The 27,188-nt window shown below is 42.6% G+C and overlaps 2 protein-coding genes across 7 annotated transcripts in view; both read right to left on the bottom strand.

Moving 5' to 3' along the window:
* Positions 1 to 200: 200 nt before the first annotated feature.
* The window catches only part of ncanb (neurocan b), a 180,644-nt gene continuing 153,656 nt past the window's right edge, over positions 201 to 27,188 (bottom strand). For all 3 annotated transcript variants that reach the window (XM_052074737.1, XM_052074735.1, XM_052074736.1), the window contains one exon: positions 201 to 3,051. The gene's annotated coding sequence lies outside the window, so the exon portion shown is untranslated. The remainder of the gene's footprint in view (positions 3,052 to 27,188) is intronic.
* The window catches only part of si:ch73-63e15.2 (protein strawberry notch homolog 2), a 53,019-nt gene continuing 26,031 nt past the window's right edge, over positions 201 to 27,188 (bottom strand). For 2 of the 4 annotated variants that reach the window (XM_052074709.1, XM_052074712.1), the window contains 27 exons: positions 22,977 to 23,159; positions 22,410 to 22,496; positions 21,824 to 21,929; positions 21,582 to 21,742; positions 21,349 to 21,482; positions 18,868 to 18,958; positions 18,622 to 18,765; positions 18,362 to 18,479; positions 17,745 to 17,850; positions 17,007 to 17,160; positions 16,751 to 16,927; positions 16,279 to 16,376; positions 15,982 to 16,064; positions 14,994 to 15,379; positions 14,783 to 14,914; positions 13,928 to 14,063; positions 12,758 to 12,870; positions 10,894 to 10,965; positions 9,935 to 10,043; positions 9,788 to 9,859; positions 9,564 to 9,707; positions 9,368 to 9,462; positions 8,901 to 8,993; positions 8,684 to 8,815; positions 8,068 to 8,144; positions 7,564 to 7,754; positions 201 to 6,981 (listed from right to left, as the gene is read on the bottom strand). In XM_052074709.1, coding sequence (XP_051930669.1) covers positions 5,882 to 6,981; positions 7,564 to 7,754; positions 8,068 to 8,144; positions 8,684 to 8,815; positions 8,901 to 8,993; positions 9,368 to 9,462; positions 9,564 to 9,707; positions 9,788 to 9,859; positions 9,935 to 10,043; positions 10,894 to 10,965; positions 12,758 to 12,870; positions 13,928 to 14,063; positions 14,783 to 14,914; positions 14,994 to 15,379; positions 15,982 to 16,064; positions 16,279 to 16,376; positions 16,751 to 16,927; positions 17,007 to 17,160; positions 17,745 to 17,850; positions 18,362 to 18,479; positions 18,622 to 18,765; positions 18,868 to 18,958; positions 21,349 to 21,482; positions 21,582 to 21,742; positions 21,824 to 21,929; positions 22,410 to 22,496; positions 22,977 to 23,159 — 4,494 coding nt within the window. In that variant the 3' untranslated portion in view covers positions 201 to 5,881. The remainder of the gene's footprint in view (positions 6,982 to 7,563; positions 7,755 to 8,067; positions 8,145 to 8,683; positions 8,816 to 8,900; positions 8,994 to 9,367; positions 9,463 to 9,563; positions 9,708 to 9,787; positions 9,860 to 9,934; positions 10,044 to 10,893; positions 10,966 to 12,757; positions 12,871 to 13,927; positions 14,064 to 14,782; positions 14,915 to 14,993; positions 15,380 to 15,981; positions 16,065 to 16,278; positions 16,377 to 16,750; positions 16,928 to 17,006; positions 17,161 to 17,744; positions 17,851 to 18,361; positions 18,480 to 18,621; positions 18,766 to 18,867; positions 18,959 to 21,348; positions 21,483 to 21,581; positions 21,743 to 21,823; positions 21,930 to 22,409; positions 22,497 to 22,976; positions 23,160 to 27,188) is intronic. The other 2 variants (XM_052074710.1, XM_052074711.1) reach the window with 2 other exon arrangements.

Raw genomic sequence — 27,188 nt, forward strand, 5'->3', positions numbered from 1 at the left:
TATACTGTATATTGTAATGCTTTGGTGCAGAAGCAACTGGTCAGCTACAATGTACTTGCGTGCAAATAAATGTCCATCTCTTAAACTGCTTAGTTCTTTGTTTTATTTATTGCAACAGTCACGGCTCTAACAGCCTTGGGAAAGCATTTTGGGGAAATGATACAAGATGTTGTTTTTGTGTAGATGAGCAGAAGACACTCTTGAGTTTCAGCAATCTGCAAGTTTTTATTTGTTGAACAAAGATTGCAATTTCATATAGTCCTTCCTTTAATGAGTAGAAAACCACTTTTTGTTGTCATTTTGTTTTTGAAAAGAATTAGTCAAAAGGCACAAATTTTACAATATATACATTTGGATCTAAATTATAAATATATAGAAAAACAAAAGCAAAAAACCCAGAATAAAAGTGCTGAACACAGTTTCTATTTTTTTCTCTTGTTTTTTTTTGTACAGAAAAAATAGACTTTGTTTAAAAATACATACAATCAGTAGCATGTTTTTGTGTTTTTTGTTGTTGTTGTTAGCAATAAATTATTTGAGTGATTTATATAATATGCAAACAGTGGAGAAACATGGAAGGATGGTTACAGTATACAAATCCATCAAACAAAAGACCAGAAGAAACACAACACGCAAAAGCTAGAAGAAGGGGGAGAGTCACGTGATGATGCCATTCTTAGTGCAACATGACAACCAACGGATAAAACAATACAAAAAGCAGGGGGCCCAAAACAGGTCCAGATGCAGTGTTTTTTCCCGGGTCCAGTAAAACGTTGCAAGCGACTTTTGTTTAACATAGCCAATTCATGTGCTTTGTATCCTTTTATCATTGGATTACGTCCACAATGTGGGTTTACGTGATATATTTTAGCGGAGCAGTAAGGGGAAGCCCTTTTGAAAAAGCTTCTTATGGAATGTACCTGCTTTGGAATATTTGGAAAAATTAATTCAAATGTTATTTAACACTCCTGTTATGCAATGGCGCATATTGGGCAAAAAAAAAAAACAAACCTTTCGATAAAATATATTTTTAAAATTATACTTTTTCAAATAGAACCTGTTCAGTTGGCTTTTTTGTATTTCATTAATTTATAGATTCATTATGTTTTTTTTTTTTTTAAATGGCAATAGACCACCTGTGCGGAAATCTCACTCACATGCATTTGATTTCATGTCAACAGAGAACAGGCAAACTCCAGGAGATTCGAACCCAGAACCTCTCCACTTTGAGTTTGGAGGGCTAACCACTAGTCCCAAAAAAAAAAAAAAAAAAAATTATCAGCGTGGATAATCATTTCAGGTCCATTTTTAAGCAACACGAGGGTTTAAAAAACAAAAAAACAAAAAAAAAAGTGTCAAATAAATGCTGCATGACTCCAACCCATAACTGGTTTAAATGTTAGAATTTTGAAAAAACAAACAAACAAAACATGTTTACAAACCTCTGACAACTATGCCGCGCTGCCCTAAATTGGCATCAACAGTATCCAATCCCAAAACAACAGCCTAACACCAAGGGTGAGGAATCTACAGCACGCATTCATTGCCTCATATTTTTTCAGAAATGTACTACATACTTAAAAAAAAAAAAAAAGAAAAAAAAAAAAGAAATAAGACAGCAGTGAGGTTCCCCAGCCCTGAAACATAAAACCTCCCATAAGAGCAAATGGTACATGTAAAGTACAAACACGCTGGTTTAAGCACTGCTAAGAAGGGGAATAATATTTCTCATGTCACCCTCACCCGTCCACGTTTATTTATTTCTTCCTGAGATTGTTAAATGGTAAATTTAGGGCAACAAAAACACTTTGGTATCTCACTGAGGGGGCAGGTGGTGGGGGCAACCAACTCCATGAAGGACAATGAGCAGAAATCAATCCAGACACAAGACATTGCAAACATATTTGGTGACAGATTTGAATACAACTTGTCTTCCCTGACCAAACGTTTTGACTCGTCTTAAAGAACAAGCAGAAGAACAGAGTTAAATATCCCTTAAATATAATATAAAAAAAAACATCTTTATCACTGTTATGACATAAAGGTGGTATGCAATCAAACAACGGCGAGGAAATTTGCACGCCTGGTGAGAGTAAACAATGCTTGAGCCGCCGCGTTCGCGACCGACTTTCTTTCCGGTTTTTATTGCTTCGACCGCGCGATGTGCACCAGCAGACATCGGCGGCAAAGCCAAGCGCGACAACCATTCAAACACACGCCGATTTACAAAGAAACAATGCAGGGGGAGGGATGGACGCACATTTTCCGTAGATTTGGATAACGGTCTATGGCTTTTATATGGATTTGAATCACATCCGTGTGTCTTAAGAAACACTGACGTTACACAATCTGACAAAACAGAATTAACCACGGGCTTAATGGAGGGGCCGGTCGCCGAGTGGCGCTATCCTGCATGTTTTAGATGTTTCCCAATTCCAACATACCCGATCCAAAAGATCGCAATCGTCAGGCTTTCTGTTTAGCTCGCCGATGAGCTGATCACTTTATTCAGGCGTATTGGAGGAGGGAAAAATCTAAAACATGTTTGACAGCTACCCTCAAGGACCAGCGTTTGACACCTGTGGTATAAGTTTTCACGTAAAAAACCCCCAAAACAAACAACAAAAAAACCGTAATGTTAGTTTGAGCTCAGAAAACTACCGGTTATTAAAAAAATAAATAAATCAGATACACATGACCATTTCATCCTTTGAAATCAAAACAATTGCCTCAATCTTTTAGATTTTAAGGCCGTTAAGTGTTTCCCTCTTCACAAAAAGTTTCACGTCACTTGATGGCAGAAAACTGCCTCAATCGTTGCCCAAAAAATATCAAAATGATCACATCAATATTGAGCATTTTACAGACATTTTAACGTCTTCATTTTCATCGGTTTCAGAGGACAGCTTAATGTCACCTTATGAGGAAAACACAAAATCCAAAATATTGTGGCAATCGGATTGATATTTTCAGTGGTTGGAGTGGAGATGTGCATGTCAAATTTGGTGACGATTCCGAGCGGTTTTCTGACATGAACCCTTTTTCCTGCACCTTGTAAACTGATAACATGATAAGCTCTCCACTGTAGTGACCGCTGTCCCGGAATGGGTGAAACAAAGACAAGCTTTTTTTTTGGTCCGCCTTTCTACGTTTGTCGGAGTTTAACACACTTCTTTCACCCTAATGCGTCGAAAGCAATTGTCGCTATCCAGACAAGTTTGTACGGGGGGTTTGAAGTTGAGGAGCCTTCGGAGTTTTGGAACCAGAACAGAGTTCGTGAAATGTGAGTGCAGTTAAAACCAATAAACGCCCGTTTACTTGCGTTGAAAGCGATTGGTCAAACATGCTCGTTCGGTCTTTTCGTAGAGCTCTGACGTGGTAATTTGGCGGGATCGCCAAGGGTGCTGTTAGTGAAACTACAACATCTGGGAGAATTGCGTTTCCATTTTTTCGTGTTGTCGCTTTGCTTAAATGGCACACAGGCGGCCGCCGTGCAATTCTCTGACTTGGGAGATGAGAGCCGTGACAGAGGTGGGATGTTGCCTGTTTGGAAGGGGATTTCATGACTCTTGGGATGAGGTGTAAAACAATGCTGTGTGGATATATTGCGTAAATTTGGGGGGTTCTGGCACAATCCTGATGCTGCAATTCTATTGCTGATTTTGTGGGATTTCTGTGGAAAAGTGACCAACGTCTTCTATGCAACTGTTGCTGTAATAGAGGGGAAGTTAAAAAAAATAAATCAATTGTGACAATTCTGTTCTATGTGCGCCCACCACTTTATCGTCCCGGCATTCTGACAAATATTACATTTGTTGAATATGAATGAACAGTAAAATACAGTCGGCCATTTTGCCACTTGCTGTAAACTAAAAATGACATGACGGTCGCTAACGGCTCAGGTAACGACCAATCATGGCTCACCGATTTTCTTGCTTTTGGTCATGTGACAATTGCAAGCTGAGCCCTTAGGCAACGTGATGTCATTTTTAGACGACATTAAAAAAATAAAAATAAAAAAGGTGGCAGTGCAAGGCAAACTGGTCGCTTGCTGAAAAACATGGATTTTTCTATTTGTCATATTCCAAAAATCCAATATTAATCAAAATACGGGTGTTCCGACTCGTCGGGATTTTTTTTCTCGTTTTTAACCGGTTTTAATGCGGCTTGCATGAAGTTGACAACACGGCGACTTTGCTACTTTTATACCAACTGCAACAAACTGAATTTTTCTTCCCCTTTCATCGTGACAAAGAGAGGACCTCTGTGTTAAATCTGACTAGGATGCGGATATCGCTCACTTTAGTGAGGTTTTGTGTAAAAGGCAGAGGCAGTAAAATGTCTGGAGCTATGGCTCTGATGCGTATGGGAGATGTTAAGGGGGCTTTTTTCTTTATCAACAAAAAAATAAAATAAAATCATGTTTCAAAAATGTGAAAATACATTGGAGAGTGACAATGTGTTATTAGAACAACAGGGGGCGCTCTTCCAAACGTTTTTCCCCCCCACCTGGTTAACAAGGAAATACGTACAGTCAAACCTCGGTTTTTGAACCTCTCTGTTCTCAACCAAATCGGTTTTCAACCAGAAAATGCTAGATTTTTACGCCTCGAATTACATTGGAAAACCGGTTTTCAACCAAACTTAGCAAACCTGAATATGCCACTTGACTCCTTTCGGCTTCCTTCCACGAGGAAGTGACACTTCCGCGGGTCGCGTTCATTGTGAGCAGACGTGTTTGTTGTAATTTACGCAAATCTGGCTGTTTTTATGCCATTTATGCATAGAGAATTAGCCCCTAATCATGGGCTAATAAAATAGTTTCGGATTTCGAACAAATCACTTTTCGAACAGCCTTCTGGAACGCATTATGGTCGAAAACCAAGGTATGACTGTATTGCTCAAATGGTGTTTCTTTTGAGACATTTCTGTCGACTTAGTGATCCAAACCAACTTACACTGGTGTACAACAAGACCAAAAGCATTTGAGACTGTCCTGAGAAATTTAAAGTCAAACCAGGAGTCAAATCTCTCTGTATCGTCGGTTTCAAAATGAATCCATTCACCCTTCCCAAGAGTGATATTTTTGGATACCCTCTGCTCATAATGCTTGTCGGTGTTGTTGCAAGTCACACACATAAACACACATTAACACACTCACACACGGTTGAGGCTTCACCGAGGCCTCTCCTTGGAACCCGCCACCAGCATAGTGTAACACGAAGGGACGAAAAAGGTTAAATACAAATATACCATATTTAAATTAAAATACAAATCTATACATTAGGCTACATGATTTTTTTTGTTTTTTGTTTTAAAGACTGCATTTATAGATTTTTAGAAAGGCACTGTTTGCAGACTGCTGCTTTCCCTCATCTCCTCCTCTTCCTCCAACACAAGGGAGAGAGGGGGAGTGTGTCGTGTCGTTGGGGCCGACGAAACGGACAAACAGGAGGCATTTCACGGTTTTGTCAGCTTTGATTTCTTCCTCTTGTATATTCCAGTTTGTTGCCACTTAGTGCCTCGCTCGAATAAAGCATAATAATAATAAAAATAATAATAAAAAAACTTTTAAAAAAAAAAGATTCCAGCGTCGAATCAGTTAAAGGACTTTTTTGTTGTTGTTTGTTTCGTTTCGACAGCTCCAGAATAGTTCCGTAAAGTCAAGTTTGCGTTACAGCTGCCGTGGAGGACACACGATGGGGGTGAGTGACACTGATACTGAGAGCAGGCGATGGCTATGGGTGGTTGGAGAGAAGACTGAGAGCAGGACAGGCAGTGACGTTGACTAGAAGGTCCCCGGACAAAAGCGGAGGATGTGTGCTAGTATTTGCTTACACACAGACACACACAAAAAAAACCTGTGAGGACGTTAAAAGTGTCAGTCTTGCTGGCGGTAGTGAATGACGGACTTGCGGTCAAGCCCCGCTTCCTTGAACATGCTGTTCAGAGCCTCGCGCGCGTCCAGAGCGTCGGAGCTGCAGTGGCCGTTGGGCAGGGGGAGTAAGTCCGACTGGGGCAGATAGTTGGGGAAGCGAGGGGGGGCGAACTGAGAGGAAGAGGACGAGGACGGCGGGTTGGAGAAGAGCGAGCTTTGGATGAGGGAGGAGGTGGACGAGGAGCTGGACGAGGCGGAGGACGATGGGCTGGCTTTATGCACGGGCATTTGCGGCGAAAGGGGCAGGTCAAATAGATCCAGCAAGTCCTGGTGGTTGTTTCTCAGGTGGTTGTGGTTCAGAGATGGAGGAGGGGGCGGCGGCGGTAGCTGAGTGGCCACTTGAGAGATGAGCGACTCCAAGTTAAAGTCGTCAGCGAACGCTCCGGTCGGTCTCGCTAGACCGTCTAGGGCCAACCCGGCCTCGGTGCTGTCCGGAGAGGGCGACGGCGAGCTGACGGTCAGGTCCAAGATCTCATCTTGGGCCTTCTGGGAAGACATGCGAGCCGACTGGTGGATGGGGATGGGCTGCGGGAAATGGGGTAAGAAGGACTGCGGGTAAAACTGGGAAAAGTTTGAACCGTGGATGACCGCGTTACGTGCGGCCGCCTGCTTGGAGGCGGCCGACTTCCCGGGCCAGCCGGTAGGAGTCACTTGGGGAGTGGTCCTCGGTAAAGACAGTAGACCGTGACCCTGTGGGTGCTGCTGCTGCTGTTGTTGCTGCTGTTGCTGCTGCAAGACGGCCTGCATCCTCTGCAGCTGAGACAGGCTCGCCACTTGCGTCTTTTGCAGCGGGTTCAGTTTCTGCTTCAGGAGCTGACTGTGGACCAGCGAATGGGCCAGAGACTGGTTGGGCATGGCTTTCTGGCTGAACAGGTTTGCCAGCAGGTGCTTGTTGTCCTGCTCCATTTTGCGCATGCGCTCCTCAGCCAGACGCTGCTCCATGGCTTGCTTCTCGCGCTCCTTGCGCCTCCGCTTCACCTCCTCGTCCATGAGCAAGAGCTCCTCACGTACCCGGGCCACACAGTTCTCCGGGATCTTGATGCCTAGAACAGGGAGGATTTGGTTAGTGCAAGCCGACAGAATTTAAAACAAACAAACAAAAAAAACAGCTGCACGAAACAAGACATTCAAGAAGAAAACTGAAAATAGCTTGATAGCAAATCTAGGAAGCCTCTCGGACACTGTCTGACATGTTATAAAACTTCTTGATTCTGCATCAGCCCCATGAAATTGTGCTGCCTCAAGATTGAAAATGTATGTGTTTCAGAGAAAAATAAATACAAAGAGTTAGGCCAGAAATATTTGAGGATACATTGGTTGTCTACTGGTACAGATGCCCTTCTCCATGTACTGCCTCTGATATGTCTCGGTACCTAACAAATATCGGTAATTTGCAGTGTGCTGCGCTGCTCATCTAGAGTATACCACATACAATTTTTTTCCATGTCATGTGTGAGGGCTTTCACATTTAAAACATCAGTTAAGATGTTAACCGATGGTCAAAATCGTGTTCTCATTTCAGCCCGGGGGAAAAAAAAAAAAAAAAAGGAAAATCCCCAAAAGATTTTCTTGATAAATTCTCATGATCAGAATGCAAATTGAAACTGTAACTACGACTCACTCACCAACTTGCTTGTTGTGCTGCTTGGTTTTGAGGCGAACAATCTGCAGAATGCTGGAACTGGTGATGTCAGACACCACGTCGGAAACGCGCTTCCAAACGCGCAGCAGAGCGCCGCACAGCATGTGGTACTGGCGCAGGCGCATGCCCTGGAAGCACTCCTGGCCTTCTTCCACCTTCTTGCATTTGCCGTTACTGCGGAGAGGACGCGGAGACCGTCACGTACACGCAACACTACCTCACTCTGACTTTTTTTAAACCTCAAATGGACCAACACCATTTTACACTTGCATGACTTGCTCGGATTACATTTGAGTTTGTATGATTCTTCACCATGTGGGAGTACATCAAAGTATTGGGGCTCATTTTGTAATGACTTAATGTTTCGTGTGTGTCTTTAAATCCTTAGGGAAGACACCTCCCAGGACAAACTCCACCATGAGATCCCATTAAGTGTCAGTCTACATCCAGAGTAATCCCAAAGATGCATGTCTGTGTTCCTAGTTACCCGTTGGCATGGCAACACTTCTTCAAAGAGAAGCTGAACTGGCTCTCCCAGTAGTCCTTGACCTCCTCTGGAGTCGCCTGGAGAAGGGAAGATGTCCGTATTGCCATGACACAAATTTACACACACCCACACACAAAACAAAAACAGCAAAAAACAAACAAACAAACAAAAAAAAAACAATCAAGAGTTGATTTTAATCAAATCTCTTTGCTTTGCAATGTGCTTCCATGACCACTAGGAGGCAACAGGTTTAATACAAATCGATTTAGCCTTACACAGTGTAGAAAGTAGAGATGCAATCTTAAGATTTGAGGATTCTCTGATACAAAGTACTGATACGTGATAATGTCATTAAGGCTCGCAACTGTAATTTTTGCTTTTGGTTTTTCATGTGGCTGCTGCGCAAACGCAAAGTATTGAAGAAATTCCGAGCTCAATTACAATACCACAACCAAGGATGTATTCACGATAATTTGATATTTTGTGCCAGGGGTGTGCGTCTCCGTTGGTGCCTCCAGTGTTTTGTGACGTCTCTGTCAATCTGGGTAGGGACTATCGTTTTTTTGACAGTCAGTTGAGTGTATGTATAATAACACATAAAAAAAATCAAACACACCCTCCGATAGCGTTGCTGCAGTTTTTCAAGGCTTTCGGGGTTAGTCTGCTTGCCGATGTTGGGCTTGTAGACAATGAAATTCTTGCCTCTCCCTTGCTCAGCGAGCAGCACGCATGGCTGGCTACCTCGTAGCTGCAAAGCAACAGAAGTGATCAATTTTTTAAGTCGGGAGCTTTTCGGGTGAAGTCCTGTTTCGGCTCTTGATGTATTGGCTCACTTTCTGGGACAAGTAGAAGCCCTCGTCAACACCAGTGAGACTGAGAAACCTGTTGTTTGCTTCATCCCAAGGCATACCTCTGTCCACACTGATCTGCAGGGACAAAAAAAGAAAGAAGGTTCAGGTTCCAATGTACAGTAGGTTTGCGGAAGTCTTTTTGTTTTATATTTCAACTTCAACAGGGAAATTCAATAAAAAGCTCCAGACAAGCACTGTGTTCAATTTTCACTGCTGCTTTGTTGTGGAGTTAACTACCGCCCTTGGCACTCATAACTTGAATTCTTGTTGAGACCGCAGACAAAATAATTGTACAAGCGATGGCTTCCATGTCGAAAAACTCAAAATGTCAAGTCACTCACACACTGGATCCATATCCAACCTCCCAAAAAACCACAAACTCGGCTCAAATGGGAACTCGGCATTAAGACATAGTCAATTCACACCCGTTGAGGTTCTGTGGTTCCTACCTTGTAGAGAACCACCTGACCATCCTGAGGGTTGCCCACTGTCATGAAGATTTCCTGCTTTTCCTCGTAAATCTCATCATTACCTGGAGCCAGATCTGTTGGCCAGCATGAAAGAAAGGAAAACAAAATATGAGAAAATGACTTTTTTTTCCTCCAAATGACACATTTCCGCAGTGAACTTAAAGTGTGCATGCACCTAAGATGCCCATGTCATATTTGCCCTCTTTCTTGTCCTTCTCAATTAGGTAGTCAAAATTGTCTGTGAAGTACTGGAAGAGATGGTTCTGCTTGTGGACCTCGAGACCCAGGATGCGATTTAGAAATTTGGTAATGCTGCAATCTGGAATTTAAAAAAAAGAGAGAAAAAAAATGATGAATGACAAACCGGAATGTGCCTCCTTGAGCAGTTGTACTACCAACCTTTCTCTGTACTGATGCCAAAGCGTGACTCCCTACAGAAGATGCCCACATCCATCATTCCATGCTTCATATCTAGTTCAAGGGAAAACGACGGACGGTTAAAACATGTTGAGCTTTGTGCTTTCTTGAATGTTAACAAACACGGACCTCTGAAGAACATGGCGTCGCCTCCAGGGTAACCTTTGGGCGCAGGCACCTTGTTCTCTATGTGCCCCAGGATTGCTTTGGTGATTTTATCCAGAGCCTTGGTACCATACTACAAACAATGAGAGCATATTGATTGATCCACCTCGTGTTACAATACAATGAATGAAAAGTACGCAGCATCAGACAATACAGGACGAATGCACGGGAGACATACTTAATAAACAGATAATTCAGGTCTAGTGTACAGGGGAAGTTCCAAAGTGAAACAAGCTAAAAAGTGGCTCAAGCCAAAAATAGTAGACAAAGTCAAACAAACCTCGGGAGTTCAAACGTGCAATCTTGCAACATTTAGTGACTGACAAGCATGCTTTGCTGCGTTATTTTGTAGTGCCACCACAGACGTGTACAAGTGATTGCAAAGAAAAAAAAACGAAACAAAACAAAACCGTGAATTAAATTGAGTGTGACATGAGAAAGGCTCTGGTTTCTGAATTACGAGCAAGGCATTTAATTCAACATCGTTTACCTTACATCCATTCAACCAAACAGTATATTCATTTCCATTGCCATTCAAAGTTTCCTGGGGGCAATTTGGATTGACTTTATGGGCATTGTGTTTGGGGAGTCCTAAAATATAAATGACCAGAGAAGTGTGCTAATTAACTACTTCCTGTTTGTTGACTCTCCATTGTGTATGTCAGGGGGGCTGCAAATGATGAGTGTTTTGACTTTGGTTTTATTAAAATATTCTTTAACAATTGTTATTATTTTTCACAGAACGGTAAATTTACCAATTCACCTAATTAAGGCTTTGTGATCGCATCAGATTAAGACAAAACAAATGTATTCACTTTAGATTACTTTGGATATGGAAACGTGTTGGGCCATGTGAACTAAGCGCTGAAAATCATGTTCCCGCTTGAGTATGAGATTATTACTCCCAGGCATCCTTAACCTACCTTGTTCTCAAAGTTGTACTTGCTCAGGTCTCTGGTTTCAGTCGCTCTTCTGTCTCCATGTGTTAACGCGCCCTGCAGAGAGAACGAGTGTCTCATATATATATATATATTTTTTTCCCCCGCTAGCATTAACACCATCCAACAAATTACAGGAAGACCATCATCATAATTTGGGAATACAAGAACACCACAGAATGAACTTTCATTATACAGTGTTACCGAAAACAGATTTATACTTTGTCACATTATCTTGTGGTTTACGTCTTGAGACATTTATGAGTATTATGATAGTGACTTAACATGGTGATGTTTAGCCACTATGCAACCACAGAATGTTTTTCTTTTTCTTTTAAAAATTGTGTTCATCTATGTGGGATGGCGGCACGGGCACCCGCAGCGGCTCCTCTCTCTCCTGTGGTTGAGAGGAAAGTAATTTCATATGTGCTGTATGCTTCACATGTAACACCTTTGACAATAAAGTTGATTTGGACTTAAACTTCAGTCCCAGTCAGAAATGTGAGCGAGAGGTCGCTAAAGTCCTTTTTCCATCACACTTTCATATCCGCTGTGCAGAAGGTAAAGGTTGTGATAGACAATCGACAAAGCCAGCTTGCTTGTGGATGTCTTCACTTCTGATATGGAGTCGGCAAAGGTGGTCGGCTGCAGACTTAAAAGCATGTGTGTATGTGTGAGTAAACATTTCATAAGCTGAGCATGGGGAACGTGGGATATGACCCACGGATTTACCGAACATGCTTGGCAAACACAGCTGTGGCTTCCTGGAATGGACGTCCCCGCGAGCCCAACCGCTTGTGTGTCTTTTTCTGTCGTGCTGTGTCACTCTGCAAATTGAGCTTGTTGCTGAAGTGCCTCATGGAAAGTGACCATTGGCTTGTAAATTATCCAGTCAAAGGAAATGAGACAAACCCTTGAGAGTCAAAGTCCGGATTTACAGTGCCAGGTGTAAGTGCCCAATTGCAATTTAGTGTCATTACTTTCCGTGTAACTGATTTGGTCTAATTACTCATATGCTCCAGTGACCCACATTTGCTGCCATCGCGTTAAGTTACTCATCACTTGAAATATCCATGGATTGGACCGGTTCACAAAATCCCCGGTTCTGTTCTGAGTTTTGTGGTCACGGATTTTCGGCTTGGTATTTGTAGATTTATTAAAAACAACAAAGCAAAATAATTTTCTTGGAGGTAAATGTGAAAGTGTATGACAGCATTATTGTTAATTACTATTATTCTCAAAATGATGATGATGATTTTTATTTTTTATACCTGTATGTCAGTGGCATATAGTGGTAGGTACATATAACAAATAACGTCTTTTCACATGGATGGCAAATCACTTTTTTAAATTACCAGTAAAATGAATATTTTAAAAAGGTAGTTGGCAGAGTAATTTCTCTGTTTGGTTTGGTATGTTTGCTCTGGTCCCCATATTCAGGTATAAACTTAAAAAAAAAAAAAGATAAAATATAATTTATTGCCAATCATTTTGTGGACTATTAAATCCACTAGTTTGAGAACTGCTAATCTAATGTGTCTGTTTGCATGTCACATTGGCATGTCGGATTAAAATCTGGCCTTTACCCACATCTGTAAGAGGCCTGATTTTATCAGTTATCCAATTCCATGATGCATATCCAAATTTTTCCACATTCCGGAATTGTGGCTTGTTGTGTAAATTTAGCCCCAAGCAAGGAACAGGAAGCACAGGCAACAAGGCCAAAGACGCAAACTGCAGTCGCAAACCCCTTTTACGCAATGAGACAACATTGAGGAAACATAGGATTTTCCTATGACACAGCTGAATGCGCAACACATGCACGCACACGCACAAGCGGAATATTTACCAAGCTCTCAAGTCTCTTTGCCACGATGGAGGCGAAACGTCTCTCACCGGCTAGCTCCGAGATGAGAAAGATGTACTCTGGAGCTGTTACTTGATTGGACCGATGGGTACGGCCTGAAAAACAAAATTCAAACATGAGCAACTATTTCGATGTGACTAACAGTTGGAACGATACAATCCAATTCAGCTAAAAATATCTTAAACACAAGCAGCCTTGAAATCAAGCTAACATGCATGTTTCCGAAGCGTGGAAGCAAACCACGATACCACTATGCTTCCTTTTACATCGGCCATTCTATTCTCGTATTTATTATTAGTAGTATGTTTTTTTTAAGATTATGTAACTTCTGATCATTTTGGGGATTTTAATAGCAGTTCTTCTGAGATTTTATTTTGTTTTTAGAACTATATGGTCATATGGACCAAAAAGCCATTTGGCCCACATCCCTGTTTTAAACCAAGACCATCTGCTTTATTGAAGTTTTCTGGAGCCAGGTTTTCAGTAAATGGCTCGTCATACATGCAGACACGCACGCACGCACACACGCACGCACACACACACGTTCACAGACAGACATGCGGCACTAATGGAAATAATGAATTGATTCATTAGCACAACAAAGGCTGCGAACAATAAATCCCTTCGAGATTTACAATTCACAATTATTTAAAATGGGCAGACGGGGCAGATATTCGTTCTGACTAATTGAAAACTTAATGTCCCAAACGAACAGTTGAATGAAAAATGAACATTCCACTGTGTGGGATAAATCAAAAGCATTTATCTTGCAATGTTTTAGTCAACAGGTGGCCCCGGGGGGAAAAAATGGTTAGCACACCCGTCTCACAGTGCAGAGGTCGTGAGTTTGAATTTAGGAAGTGGTCTTTATGTTCTTCCCATGCCTGCGTGGGTTTTCTCTGGGTACTCCTGTTTCCTCCCACATTCCAGTAACATGCGTGGTAGGTTAACTGAACACTCTTTATTGTCTCTAAGTGTGATTGTGAGTGTGAAAGGTTATTGTTTGTCTTTGCATTCCCTGTGATTGGCTGGCGACCAGTTCAGGGTGGATGGATGTTTTAGCCACCTCTTAGCCCCCCGCCGACCCCAGAAAACACAGCCACCTCCCGCAGAGCCAAATTGTACCCACAATTGAACTAAACTTCGACTCACCAAACTGCTGAATGGCCCTGTCTGCGCTCCAAGGTAGCTCCAATGTCATGTGGACACGCCGCCGCTGGTTTTTTATCCTCTTGTCCGCCTGCAGGGAAATTCCAGAGCTGGCCGCCTCGGAGATGATGGCCACCAGCTAGGATGAGAAAAAGACTTGGATTACATTGTGTAAAGTACATCTTACGAGACCCGACTAGGAAATGAAATGGAATGACACTTAACAGTTTTAGGGAGATAAACGCCATGGCAACTTCATGAGAATGTCACACAACAATGGAGGCGCATATCGTAAATAGGAAGAGTACATCAACTAGAAATGGTGGCAATGGATGGCAACAATGTATAGCACCAGACTTGCTTGTATTATTTCTGACGCTGTAAATGAACACCCTATTTCCTCAAATAGAAGTAATCAGTTAGTTGCTGGGCGTGCCATCCAATTAAATACAAACACCTCCCTCAAATACAGCTTCCCTTTTCCATCAGGAAAAAAAGTATCATTGTATAGACACTTTTGTTCACATATTGACATACGTATCAATTTGAACCTTGTTCTTTACTAAAACAGCAGCACCGACACAGGCAAATGAAAACACTCCAACGATTTCATATTTCCTGTGCAGTACTCCAGATGATCATTAGTTCCATGTTAATGGCAACTTTAATGAAGATGAGTGCAGTCGACTGACATATTTGGTCCACGGTATCTTTCTACCTCCACTCTTGCCCTTTCAACGCACCTCCTACAGATCCAGGGTCATACATTTCCCTCTGGCTTCTGGATGTGGCACTATGGCGTTTTCCAGAAAAGTAATTTTGACAAATTTGAACAAAAAAAGCACGTATGAAACTGACCTTTTCTCCACTCATGAAGCGGTCTTTCTCCTTGATGTTGATGTGGTCGATGGTGAGGCCCTGCTCAGCGCGGGACTCGTAACGGACACTACCGTCAGGACGTCGCACCACACGACCCTTACGCCCGGTCATCTGTTTGACAATGATTTTTTTTTTAAATTATCGTGATTTTTTTGGGACTCCAAACCTGTTGCATGTTTTAGGCACGCACCTCTGAGACTTTATCGGGCCCGCCGAACTTATCAATGAGTTCGTCCAGGGTGTTGAGAGGTAGTTCTTTTCCCAGTTGTGATATCTTGTTGAGGAGATCCTGCTTCATCTCCTCTATCCTGACTGGAAATCCCCAGGGGACAAAGTGATGCATAGTGCTGGGTGTGATTCCACCATAACAACAAGAACAAAAACACCCACCAGTGTGGCAGCTCGTGTGGTTGACAAATATGACATCGTCGTTATCCAGCAGCGAGTCTGGAGACGAATTGGAATCGGTGTCCATGCCGTCAGAGTCAGTGCTGCTGTCGTCACTGTTGATGCTGATGATGCCGACGCTGTCCACTGTGTGCTTGGGTACCTTTGGATGGCGTCCTCGAGGCTTACCTGAAGATGACATGAGTGGGCTATTAAAGCAGCAGGACACTTTTAGGTAAAATGATGCCCAGAGTCTGAACGGATAAAGCGTAATCTTCAAAGTTGAACACAATTCCCTCAGCATCAATATTTTCCAAAGGAAATCGTGGAAAGTACATTCATTTGTGACGAACTCAAATGGGCGCCTTCGAGAATGCTTCAATGTTTAAATTCACATTCCCTCAGCACCGTAAAACATATTTAAACCGATCAAAACACGTATTAAACACATTGGGAATATATTTTAACACATGCAAAAAATACAGAAACAAACAAACACAAGCATTAAATGTATTTAAAAAAACATCATAAAATAATGGAAAACAAATTTGCAAACATTTGCTTCAGTTTCTTTCTTACTTAAATGGAACATTTATCCACATCGTAAATGTATTTTAACATAGATGATGGGCTGCACTCCTTTCGTAGACTTTTGAGTTAAATGTCATCAGGACTTTTGATCAGATTGTCCACTTTGGCATCTATCTGCCTTTACAGGTTCCCCTATGACATATTATCATCATTTAAATCCTTCTTCCACAATATCATAATGGGAACAAATGTTGGCTTACGTTTTCTCTTATTCCCGGGTGCCTTCTCTCTTCGCTGCTTCTCAGAAGGGAAATGTTTGGTAACAAGAGACTGGAATACTCCCCTGAAGGAAGAGATTGAAGCTATCAGGGGGCCACAGAAAGCAACTCGAGATTCATTCCTCGTTTGCCAGGTGCTGGCATGTACTGTAGATGAACATGCTATGTGTACTTTGATATTTGAAATGTGGACAGATTCTGCCTAAGGGCGTGAGCGTGGTTGACGGCCTAACACAGAGAAAAATAAGTTTAAAAACCAAAGAATATGGGCTCACTCACTCTGCAGCAGAAACAAATCTGTCAAGATGACCGTCATTCTCGTCCAGAACTTCTCTGGTGCGCGACTCCCCAGTAGACTGCAGGCCAATGACGATGCACTGTGTCAAGAGAGTAACAAACATACATCAACCAATGACGAAAATTTTTAACCGTCCACTTTGTTTAGCGCTCGTCCTCATCAGAGTTGTGGGTGAGCTTAAGATTACACTGGTTTATTTTTTTCAGCGAGACTGGGTGTATGTTGGACTGGTCGCCAAGGGGGTACATAGAAAAATATGCACTTGCGTTCCAGCCTCGAATGAACCAAACATGCATGTTTCTGGAATGTGTGAGGAAGCCAGAGTGAGAGAAAATGGAGCGAGCCCACCCCCGCACCAATATGTGCAATTTTTTTCTCCTGTCTGAAACTCTGGTTATTTCCACACAGTGTGCAAACTTGATGACTCGGCGTTCCACCGCGATTTGCGCTGACCTTTCCTGCCTCCAGCTCTTTCTTGGCCAACTCCACCAGGCAGCGGACCTTGGCAGCTATACAGAGGTATTTGAAAAAGCGCTGGTGAGACGACCAGAACTGGCCCCACAGGGACTTCCTGCTGACCAGGCCCAGCTCGTCGGCGGCGCGCATAAAGACCTGCAGTGCCTCCGCCCACTAAAGGAAGAAATGCCGTAAAGTCAAAGCGATATTTCTTCGACGTGATGATTACGGTACATTGGGTTGTGACGCTTACCAGTTTGGCGGCTTTATTGTAGACCAGCTTGAAGTCGCTGTCCAATCCGATCTCTTCAATGCGGAAAGACACCCCTGAGAAGCTCAGCTGCCTGGCTATGTACATCCCGCTCACTTTCATATCCATAGCAACAATCTCCATGGCGCCCACGCCTCTGTGTGTAAATAGCATCTATAAGTACATCTCAGCAAATCAGCATAATGTTACATTTAAGTGTATTCCAATAATACTATTCACAAGGAAAACTCATATAGACATTGTGAAATATTTTACGCAGTTATTTTATGATAAATAAAAACGCCAAATTCAACATAACATTGCATGAGAAACAATGAAGAAAGGTAAAACTTTTTTCACAGCCTGTAATTAATTTTTATAATCCTGTGTATCAATTTTTTTTAAATTAAACTATTCAAATAAACATCTCCCTGATATCCTACTTTATCCAGTTTTGCCTCCATTGCCATTGTGAACCCTGTTATTACTCAATACAAGAGCACCTACAGAGGCATGGGAGAAAGACCGAAATTTGCCAACCAATCAAATGACATCATTGTGTCTAACTGCACAGTTTACATGTGAATTTGTACAAATATACCGGTAACCCATGTGCAGGGTGCAGTACACTGAACAAAATAGCCCCGCCTTGACCACGACATGAGGAAATAGACAGTATTTTACAAGAACAGGAAACCCATGTAATTTATGAGTCATTTCAAGACATCAGACACCGCGAACCTCTTCTCGATGGTGTGCAGGAAGTCGTCGAAGGCCCTGAAAGGCGTGCCCTCACCCCAGATACCCAGGCGGCTCATGTAGATCATGTTCTTTGGCTCAGAGGCACCTGCGTGACCCAAAAAAATGAATAAATAAGCTTGACTTATGTTTTGCTGAATCACTGGAACATCCAAAGCCAAAACGCCTGAAAAAGGTTCAAATTTTGGGCAGCGACGTGTCTCCAAAGTCCCAACATATTTTTTGCCTTTCAAGAGGACACTATTGTAGACATTAATCAATTACATACACAAATACACGAGCTGTACATGCAGTACGAGCGTGATGTCCTCCTAGTTGACTGAAAATGTTTTCATTTCGAATATTAATATCTTGATACCGGCACCGTAACGTGGTCAAGCGCGGCCCAAATGCCAAGTCCACATTCGAACCTAAAACCTCAGGACTGTGACACAGATGTGCTAACCATTGGGACACTGTGGGTAGCACACACTTAACTTTCTCATGGGGAGAAAAAAAATCGCTTTGAAACTAGTAACACTTAGACATCAACCAATGACACGGAACAGATTGGGTTCCACTTTAGAGGCTTCCGTTGTACTGCCTCTCATCTTGTGTACCTGTGGCACTGGCATACACCACTCTGGCCCGTGGCAGTTTGTTTTGCAGATCAAGCACCGCCTTGCCCATCTTTGTTGACGTGGCATTCTTAGCTTTATGGCATTCATCAAAAATAATCTGCGAGGAGAATGCAGGTCAAGGGCAAACGACACAGGGAAACATAGGTGTGTGCGCACGTGTGTCGGTGTGTGTGTCGGCATGGACGGCACACTGGAAGCGGAGGAGGAATGTGTGCGACATCTGGAAAATGAAAGGATACAACTCCGTCAAAATCCGGCTTGCACCAGTCCAGGATCTGTTTAATCCGCGTGCGGTGCTGCCCTCCCGCCTGGCTCTCACCAATCAGCGCAGAGTAGGTCGCAAAGAGGACTCCTTCTGAGGTAGCTGTGTCTCCATACTTAATCTGCAACACAGTCACACGGTCACCTGCCGCCGCTTTGCTCCGTTCCATTTTCTGCATGACCGCGAAGAAAGAACGCTCTTTCTTATTAACACGTACACTCACTTTGTTTAAGGCATGCACAGGAATAGTCGGTGCATCTATGTCTTTGAGATCTCGCTCTGCATCAAATTTCAGGTCATTGGATATGCTGAACCTGTGGGCAGGAACAGTGGGATTAGTCATTCAGTGTATATAACCGGACAGAACAAGTACAAGCACATGCAAATCAGGCGATGTTGGCTGTGTGCATGAATGAATTTTACGGCGGCCGACCGAAGACATGGGGCTGACTGAGAGGCGAGTTCACATCCTGTTGGGTTGCGCTGCGTGCAAAAGCTACAATTAAGATGACGTGGTACTGAGTCACCGCTCATCTTTGAGATGTCACGACAAGCAAACAGCACCACAGAATCATAAAATAAAATAAAATAAAATAAAATGTGTATCAGTTTGAGATGTTCCTGAAACAGAAGCCCTCCCATTAAATGATGATTTCACCCCATTAGTGGTCAGGTGTGTCACCCAGTTAAAACAAACGCCTCTTCCCAAAAAGATGCTATCTATGTATAGTGGAGCAGTGATATAATACAACAAGTCATGACAAATCATCAGCTATGAAATTATCCAGTTTCACTTAATGGATTCTGAAAATGATTTATTTAATCCAAATCATGTATCATTCATGAAGCCATTAAAGTACAGTGACGCTCATCCACTAGATGGTTGGGGGTAGATAATTAACCCACTCTGTGACAGTTTTGTTTCATGGTGTGATGAGATTTTGTAAAATATGTGCCGGGGTTCAATAAATTGTTGGGAAACGCTGAGGTGGCATATTAAAGACACACTATAATTAAAAAAGTAGTAAAATTGCAAGAGAAAGTTACAATGCAGTCATATGTTTATAAGAAAAAATTATTCGGAGATTCAAGGATGGATACCAAAAAAAAAAAATCAAAATAATAAAAAAAACGAACAGATATGAAGTGTGAATATCACGAGAAAAATTTGATTAAGTAACCGGGATAAAGTCATCCTGCTATGAAAAAAAAAATTACAGTAGGAAAATGGTGTTAGAATACTACTCGAAAAAAGTGACAGAGCAAGAACAATTAATCCACAATTATCTCAATTAGGGCTGCAGCTATCTCATATTTTGGTATTCGGATATCCAACAGAAAATTTGAATCGAATAATCAGGTGATTGGACAAACAAATAAATGAATACATACTTTTTTTTTTGCATTGTTAAAGATACAGAACTCAAAAAAGACATTTTCGCTTCATAATAAATGGCACACTGGTTTTCATTTTTAGATAATTACCATTTTATACATTGATTCTAACTGTACATGGTTGTAATGTAGGAAGATTAGTGAGACTTAAGATAAATCTCTCCCCATAAATTTTGGTCTGAGACACAAAATGACGTCAGGAGCACAGTAGCGATTTTGCAGGCTAAAACAACACACTTGAGCAAGCCTGGTTTATTAAGTTAATCAGTCGGAATGGCAAGCGTGTCAGCATCAGGGTGCAGACTCATTTCGGTCTATTAACTCGAGCGCTGCTCACTGCGTACAATACAGCGCAATTATTATTTTTTTGTAACGCACCTAATTAGAGATAGAATATTATTTCAGGACAAAGATGTATTGTTGTCGTCAGAAGCAACAGTTTTTGGCGGAAATAAAACGACAAACACAGTCCTGAAAACTAGTCACTTAAGCCGTTACGGGGTGACACGCTGCCGGGAAAAACATCAAAATAAAAGTGCACCACGGCATTGATGTGCATATATTATTTGGGAGCTAAGGTTTATTTTTAAGTCGGTCTTCTTATCACTTTGGTGGTGTGTAACTGTCATGTATAGCATGAAGAACTGTTGCTGTGATTAGCGTGACTTCTTCCTGACAGTGTACATGTAAATAACCAGGTATTCGAGGCAGAAAAAAATGCCCAGGGCATTTTATTTTTTTGATCCAATGTACTTACGGGAAATCACTCGACGACCCCTTTCAACTCTAATCCAGATGTTGCGAGATAACAAGGCATGAAGCTACACGTAAAACTGTACCGTTATGGGGGAAAATGTGAATCAAGTAACGTCTTAATTAATAGCAAGTTAACAATAGTTATTTCACTACTGGAAACAAAGGCACAGTACGTGAAATGATCTCGGTGTACAGACCTTATTGTTCATTCATGGACATTAAATATTCAAACTGGCTCTATGAACGGTGTTGCTAACCAAAATAGCAGCGCCGAAGCACAGATGCAATTTCTCAGGTCAAACTGTGGAGTCTTATCACATGTCGCAAACAAGTTCCGTGTGCAGAATTAAAGTTGATCTCACGCTTGGAATTGGAATTGATAAGAATTTAGCAATTTCATTTCCACTATCGGTAGTACGACCATTTCCGTTCATATTGGAGCATCTTATCTTGCATCGACAACAGTGGCCAAAAATAAATAAATAAATAAATAAATAAATAAAGATTGATTCCAGGTATTGCTAATGAACCTCATCGGCGAGTGCTTACTCACCATAGTGATTTTTTCCTTCCCTTCAGATAGTTTTCCAGGATGATTCCCGCAACAGTGCGTCCCTTTCCCACACCGGCTCCATCTCCGATCAGGAAGCCTGCTCGCTGGTTGTTCTGTAAGATGACCTCGTGTTGCTGGCCATACAAAAGAAGAGAGAAAGAGAGAGACAGGTTTCTCATTGTTGTGAAAGGGAGTGACTGCCTTTTAAACATCTCTGGCATGTGAATGTGTACCTGACAGGCGTAGATGATGGCTTCTAGCTGCAGGGCTGAAAGCAAGCCGCTGTTAATGGTCGACTCGGGTATAGACAGAGTGTATGTGATATCCGGAGGAGGGACACTGGACAGCGTGTTGGTCTCCACCACTATGTCGGGATGGGAAATTCCGATAGTGGCTGGAGAGGAGAAAGGAAGAAATGCAGTTTGTCTGAAGGGAGTGTGCGGCCATATTTTGCCGTCAAAGTCGAGTGACCTACATTTGGAAGGTCTGTACTCAGCATACGTGTCAACATGGCCCAGTTCCTCTGAATCCTCTTCCTCTGCTTCCTCCTCCTCCTCTGGGGGTGACTGGGTTCTCTGAGTCTGGCAACACCAAAGATAATATTCAACAGAAGCCAATAGCGGAACACTTTATGCAGCTCTGGTTTTTGCCTGAATTAAGTAAGACAAAAAAGAATGTTAGTAGCCAGACAGATAAGCATGCAACAATTAGAAAGATTCACAAGACAGCAATGGAAATTGGAGTTAAACCAGCTGAAGCAGGAAGTTAAAAACTTGCTTACGATCAAAATCCAAGCCAAGTTTGGTAGTTAAACCCATTTGCCTAAAATGCAGATTACAAGAAACAATAATTTACTTTTCAAAAACGCCCTGACGGCACTATTGATATAAGTAGAGTGTCATGCCTGATTTGTAAGGAGTATGCTGACCACCGAAGCAGCTCAAGTTTAGCGTCCCACATTAATGCGTTAGCGGGTGCACATTTGAGAGCGACCGTTCATTGAGGTGCACACAGAGAAAGAGAGCGTTAGTTGAAGTGTTACATTCAATTGGTACGGCTACCTGAAAACCTCCTAAAGGTGGCGTGCTGATTATAGCGGTTATATCATCCAAACTTGCCAAGCCCTGAAACCTGTTGGAGCCTTTCAGCTGTCAACAAAAACATTTAAGAAAAAAAAAACTCAAATGGTGTGGAAAAACAGGTGGAAACCATGAAGGGGTACTTATTATGGCGTTCACTTCGGAAAATGCCACTTGTATGGGCCTGACAGGCGAGTGACAACCTGCATTGGTCAAGGACCAACAAAATTAGTGTTTTCTATTTTATGAAATATGGAATGTCAAAAAAACAAGTCGAACAGAAAAACGATCACAAAATAATGTGAAACTAACACACCAGAAAAAAACACTAATAAAATGTCAAACGGCCCCTTGGTTGTAATCTACATCAACTAATATAATTGCGGGTCCTCAAAGGCATAATTACAGCCGGCGTGGTTTGTATTCGACACCTGCCTACTCAACTACTCACATGCATGTGGAGACATAGAATTCTGAAACCGCGATTGGAAGGGTGTTCTTTGTGGTCATCATCTCATTATGCATGCGTCAATGTGCGTGTCTACTGACCTCCAGCTGGCTCTGTGCTGGTGCGGTGACGGCGGTGGTACTCGTGCTGACGTCCCAGAGGGTGGGCACCGTGTCCAGGTGGTCGGTGCTGATGAAGGATTGGGCGTCGGCATACTCTGACAGTGAGTCGGCCGGAGAGGAGAACAGGGAATTGGTGGAGAGGTCATCGATGCAGGACAGATCCTGTGGGTGGAGAAGAGGAGTTTTGAGTTCCACTTCGATTTACCTTCGACTTGAGGCATGGGCGAGGTTAACATTTTTTTCGGATCAATAAAAATGAAAGACCGCCAGAATCTGAATCCAGCCCGTGTCTAATCCTGGGTGTCAGTATCGTGTCTTCTGTAATTCCGTTTGATCCACGCTATCTGACACTGGTTCGTCTTTTACAGTTCTATGACAGTTAAGAACGCTTAAACGTTCATTGAAACATGAATCAAGGATCTTTGTCGTTCCACCGTAGACCTCTGGGAAATGAATGCATGAAAGCAGCTTCTTCAAAAGGTTATGCTTGCGGTAAAGTAGTGTCCTACATTTCACAATGACAGTCAAGTTTACGAGTGTGATCTCCACAGTCCAAGAAGCCTTAGGGTAGCATCGTGACTTCTTTTAAACAATCTGCTAGACTAATTATCACGCACATTACTCAAGAGTTTCGCAGAACTCATCCTGACTGGCGAGGAGAGGACAAGACGCTGGGGCTATCCACGCAAACATGACTACACGGAGTGGGAATGGGGGCAAGTGTGGTAAACGCGCCAACACATGCGTGTTATTTTTGTGCTCTAATGTTACAGACGTGACTTGCTGACTTTGGCGTGGAAGCAAGTTAGCTTATTAGCTTGTGGAAGTATGTTCATTTCCTGGGGGCAAGATCAGACATGGAAAAACAGGCTCCCCTTCGTTGCCCTCCTCTCTGATTGGCCGCTTTAAGGAGGCAGGAGGGTGAACGTTCCTGGTTTTAGAAAGAGGGCGGGAAGTCGGGGGGCACCTCCCTATTACACATAACTTGCTACCACCTCTCTCATCAGCTGCAAGTCTTCATTATCCCATTTCACCCCTGGCTGAGACAGATGAGTAAACAAGGCTGCAAAGAAAAGATCAATTCAACAGAGGCCTCATTTTGTAGAGGCACCACGGTAGAAACACACAGATAAGCCGCGTACCATCATTTTAAATCAAGAAAAACGGGACACGTTTTTTTAAACAGTGGCGAGAAGGCCTTTGTTTACCCCAGACGCGTTTCCCAGAGGGGGTCTTCAGTCAAAGTCACAGGATGATAAATGGTGGCGCACAAGATACATTGGAGCATTTCCTCCCACTCTAAATCCTCCAGTTTTACAGTCAAACAACGTGTAGCTTAACTCCCATTTTTGGAATCAACGGGCCTCAAAAGTCAAACAACACTAAAGCGGTCAAACGATTCTTAACAGCACGACTGCAACATAAAGCAGGAACACTGGCCACTCAGTGTACTTTGAGTTAAAGTGAAAAATGAAAATAATACAAGCCTCCCCGAAATGTTTATCACGGCCTAAAATGGGATTTTAACCAGTTTAAAAAAATATTTTGCATTATTAAACAACAAAACGTGCACAGAAGGTGCAGGTATTAATGTTTTCCACTTGGGGTTGGCATCCTCTCGTTAAATGCTAAAATATCTGACATTTTAAGAGGGCGATAGCTTTAAAAGGTGGGGTCTACCCTGATGAGTGATGTGGGAGTCAGCAAATGAGAGTGTACAGTTGCTTATTGTGAGCTCAGGTAAGTGACAGGCTATGAATTGTGAGCCAAGATTTAAGAAAAAAAAAAAAAACGGTACGACGAAAACACCTTTATCTTCATTGGCAATGCTTTAAGCAGTTAATTTTACCTTGTTTTTAGGCAAGGTGTCAAAACCAAGGCCCGGGGGCCAGATCTGGCCCGCCACATCATTTTACAGGACTCGCAAAAGAAAATCAAACATGTCAACTTCCAAGGTGCTTGCTAAAAATTGCTACCAAAATTTTAAATTCTTATATCTAATAAGCAAGAGACATATTGTGGGCATTTTCTTGTAACTAAACCCTTCATTACAGTAACAATATTTCAATAAACTTATTATTGACTTAAAAAAAAAGGTTTGAAGTCCTCACGGCCCGATAGGGCAAACGGCTACTAAAATGTGTCCCATGACAAAAATGAGTTTTATAGCCCTGTTTTAAGAGATTTGGAATTCCAAGAACCAATCGTTCACCTCAGTTAAAACTAAAAAGCTGAAAATGTGGGTTTGAGCAACCATACAGCTAGGGCAGAATGCAAGAAAAGTGTGTCAGGCTCGTGCTAAGCAAGACACCTCCGAGCTCAGCGCCATGTTAATCGAGTTGTCAAGCAGAGCGGAACAGAGAACTGCAGTGTTACTTGTCCAGCGGCAGACGTGTACCCCGGGCTGGTTCATCTATTCCTAAAACTGGGCCCTGCCGCACAGAGATAAGGCTTGAATTCCAACTGCTCTGATGCTAATCTGGCTCCTTTCTGCAGCACACAGCCAACGCATCCATGCAACCGCTAATCCTGCCTCACTCTCTTCTTCTTAATCCAAATTCCATTTTTTTTCCCAGTGAAAGCCACACATCATGCATGTTTCTGCAAGTGTCTATTTCCAAAATGGCTTCCAGGAGATGATCCACAGTACATCTTTGCAGAAGAGCATGTGAATGCTCAACCTTTTCTCGTTATTTCTCCACCCATGTGTTATTCAACAAAAGTAGTCTTTCACATCTTTCACTTTTGCCCCGGTTTCCCAACGCAGTCACACGTCTTCTTTTCCCCTCAGCGCTTGGGCAATCTTTGGATCAAATGAACATAATGTGACAAGCCAGTTGCCGGACTGCACGCAGAGGCTGTAAATTACAGCACTTGTTTCCCTTGGGATGAATGATAGTAGGCGCATATCATTAGCAACCAATGTGTCCAACACAGTGGAAACCAGCAGAATTAGTTCATGGAAAAATAAATAAAGCAAACATAACACACTTGACATAACACAAAACCCAATAATGTGTGACTGTCATGAAGCCTTGCAGCTGTTCTCCATATAAAAACAGCAAAGTCACTGCTTATCACATGAGCCTTATGACAAGTTCCAGCACGACCATACAAGGAGGTCTACATATAAATGTATACAGTGGGGTAAAAAAAGTATTTAGTCTGCCATCAATTGTGCCACATCTCCTATTTAAAAAAGATGAGAGAAGCCTGAAATTTTCGCTATAGGTACACCTCAACTACGAGCGATAAAATGAGAAAATACATCTAGAAAATCATATTGTCTGCTTTTTAAATAATTGATTTGCAAAAAGGACAAAGGAGAAGAAGTTAGGAGTCATCGAGAGCCTGAAATCGTGCTTGTTTACAGGTGACCAAATACTTATTTCATATCGCTTACCCGCCGGAGTCGGGTTTACCGAGGCAGCTGCTTCAAAGGGGAAACCCAGACTTGCCTCTCCCCAGCCACATTCCCAGGCCAGCCAGGAGACGTCGTCTCTCCAGCGTGGCCTGGGTCATCCCCGGGGGCCTCCTGCTGGTGGGACGTGCCCGGATCACCTCACCGGAGACTAGGGAGACATCCAGCAGGCATCCTAATGAGATGCCCGAGCCACCTCATCGGGTTCGTCTCAATGTGGAAAAATAGCGGTTCAAATCTCGAGTCCCTCTCGGATGGCCGAGCTTCTCACCCTCTCTCAAAGGGAGAGACCAGACACCTCGTGGAGGAAACTCATTTCATGCGCTTGTCTTCGGAATCTTGCTCTTTTGCTCACGACCCACAGGTGGTAACCACAGGTGAGAGTCGGAACGTAGATTGACCGGTACAATGAGAACTTTGCCAAAATTCACCACGACAGACCGATACAGAGCCCGCATCACAACAAAAAGAAAAGATGAAGTCTGACTCAAACTATCATTAATTTCTTTTCAAATTTCTTGGACCATTGGAGGTAGTATCAGAGTCGGAAAAGTGCAGCGATGACATCTCTGTGTAAGGGAATGCCAAGTGTGAAATTTAACACCTGATGCTCACGCAATTTGTCACTGTCCAACTAGCATGTGAGATGCCATGTCGCCGTGCAATGACAAATACACCGCCTTTGCTGGATTTTGTACAAAAAAAAAAAAAAAGTAATCATAATAAACGGAGGATAAGTACTAGGCCTTTATGGCAGTTTTGTAGGATTT

This window comes from Hippocampus zosterae, chromosome 8 (assembly GCF_025434085.1).
Source record: "Hippocampus zosterae strain Florida chromosome 8, ASM2543408v3, whole genome shotgun sequence".
Classification (NCBI taxonomy): domain Eukaryota; kingdom Metazoa; phylum Chordata; class Actinopteri; order Syngnathiformes; family Syngnathidae; genus Hippocampus; species Hippocampus zosterae.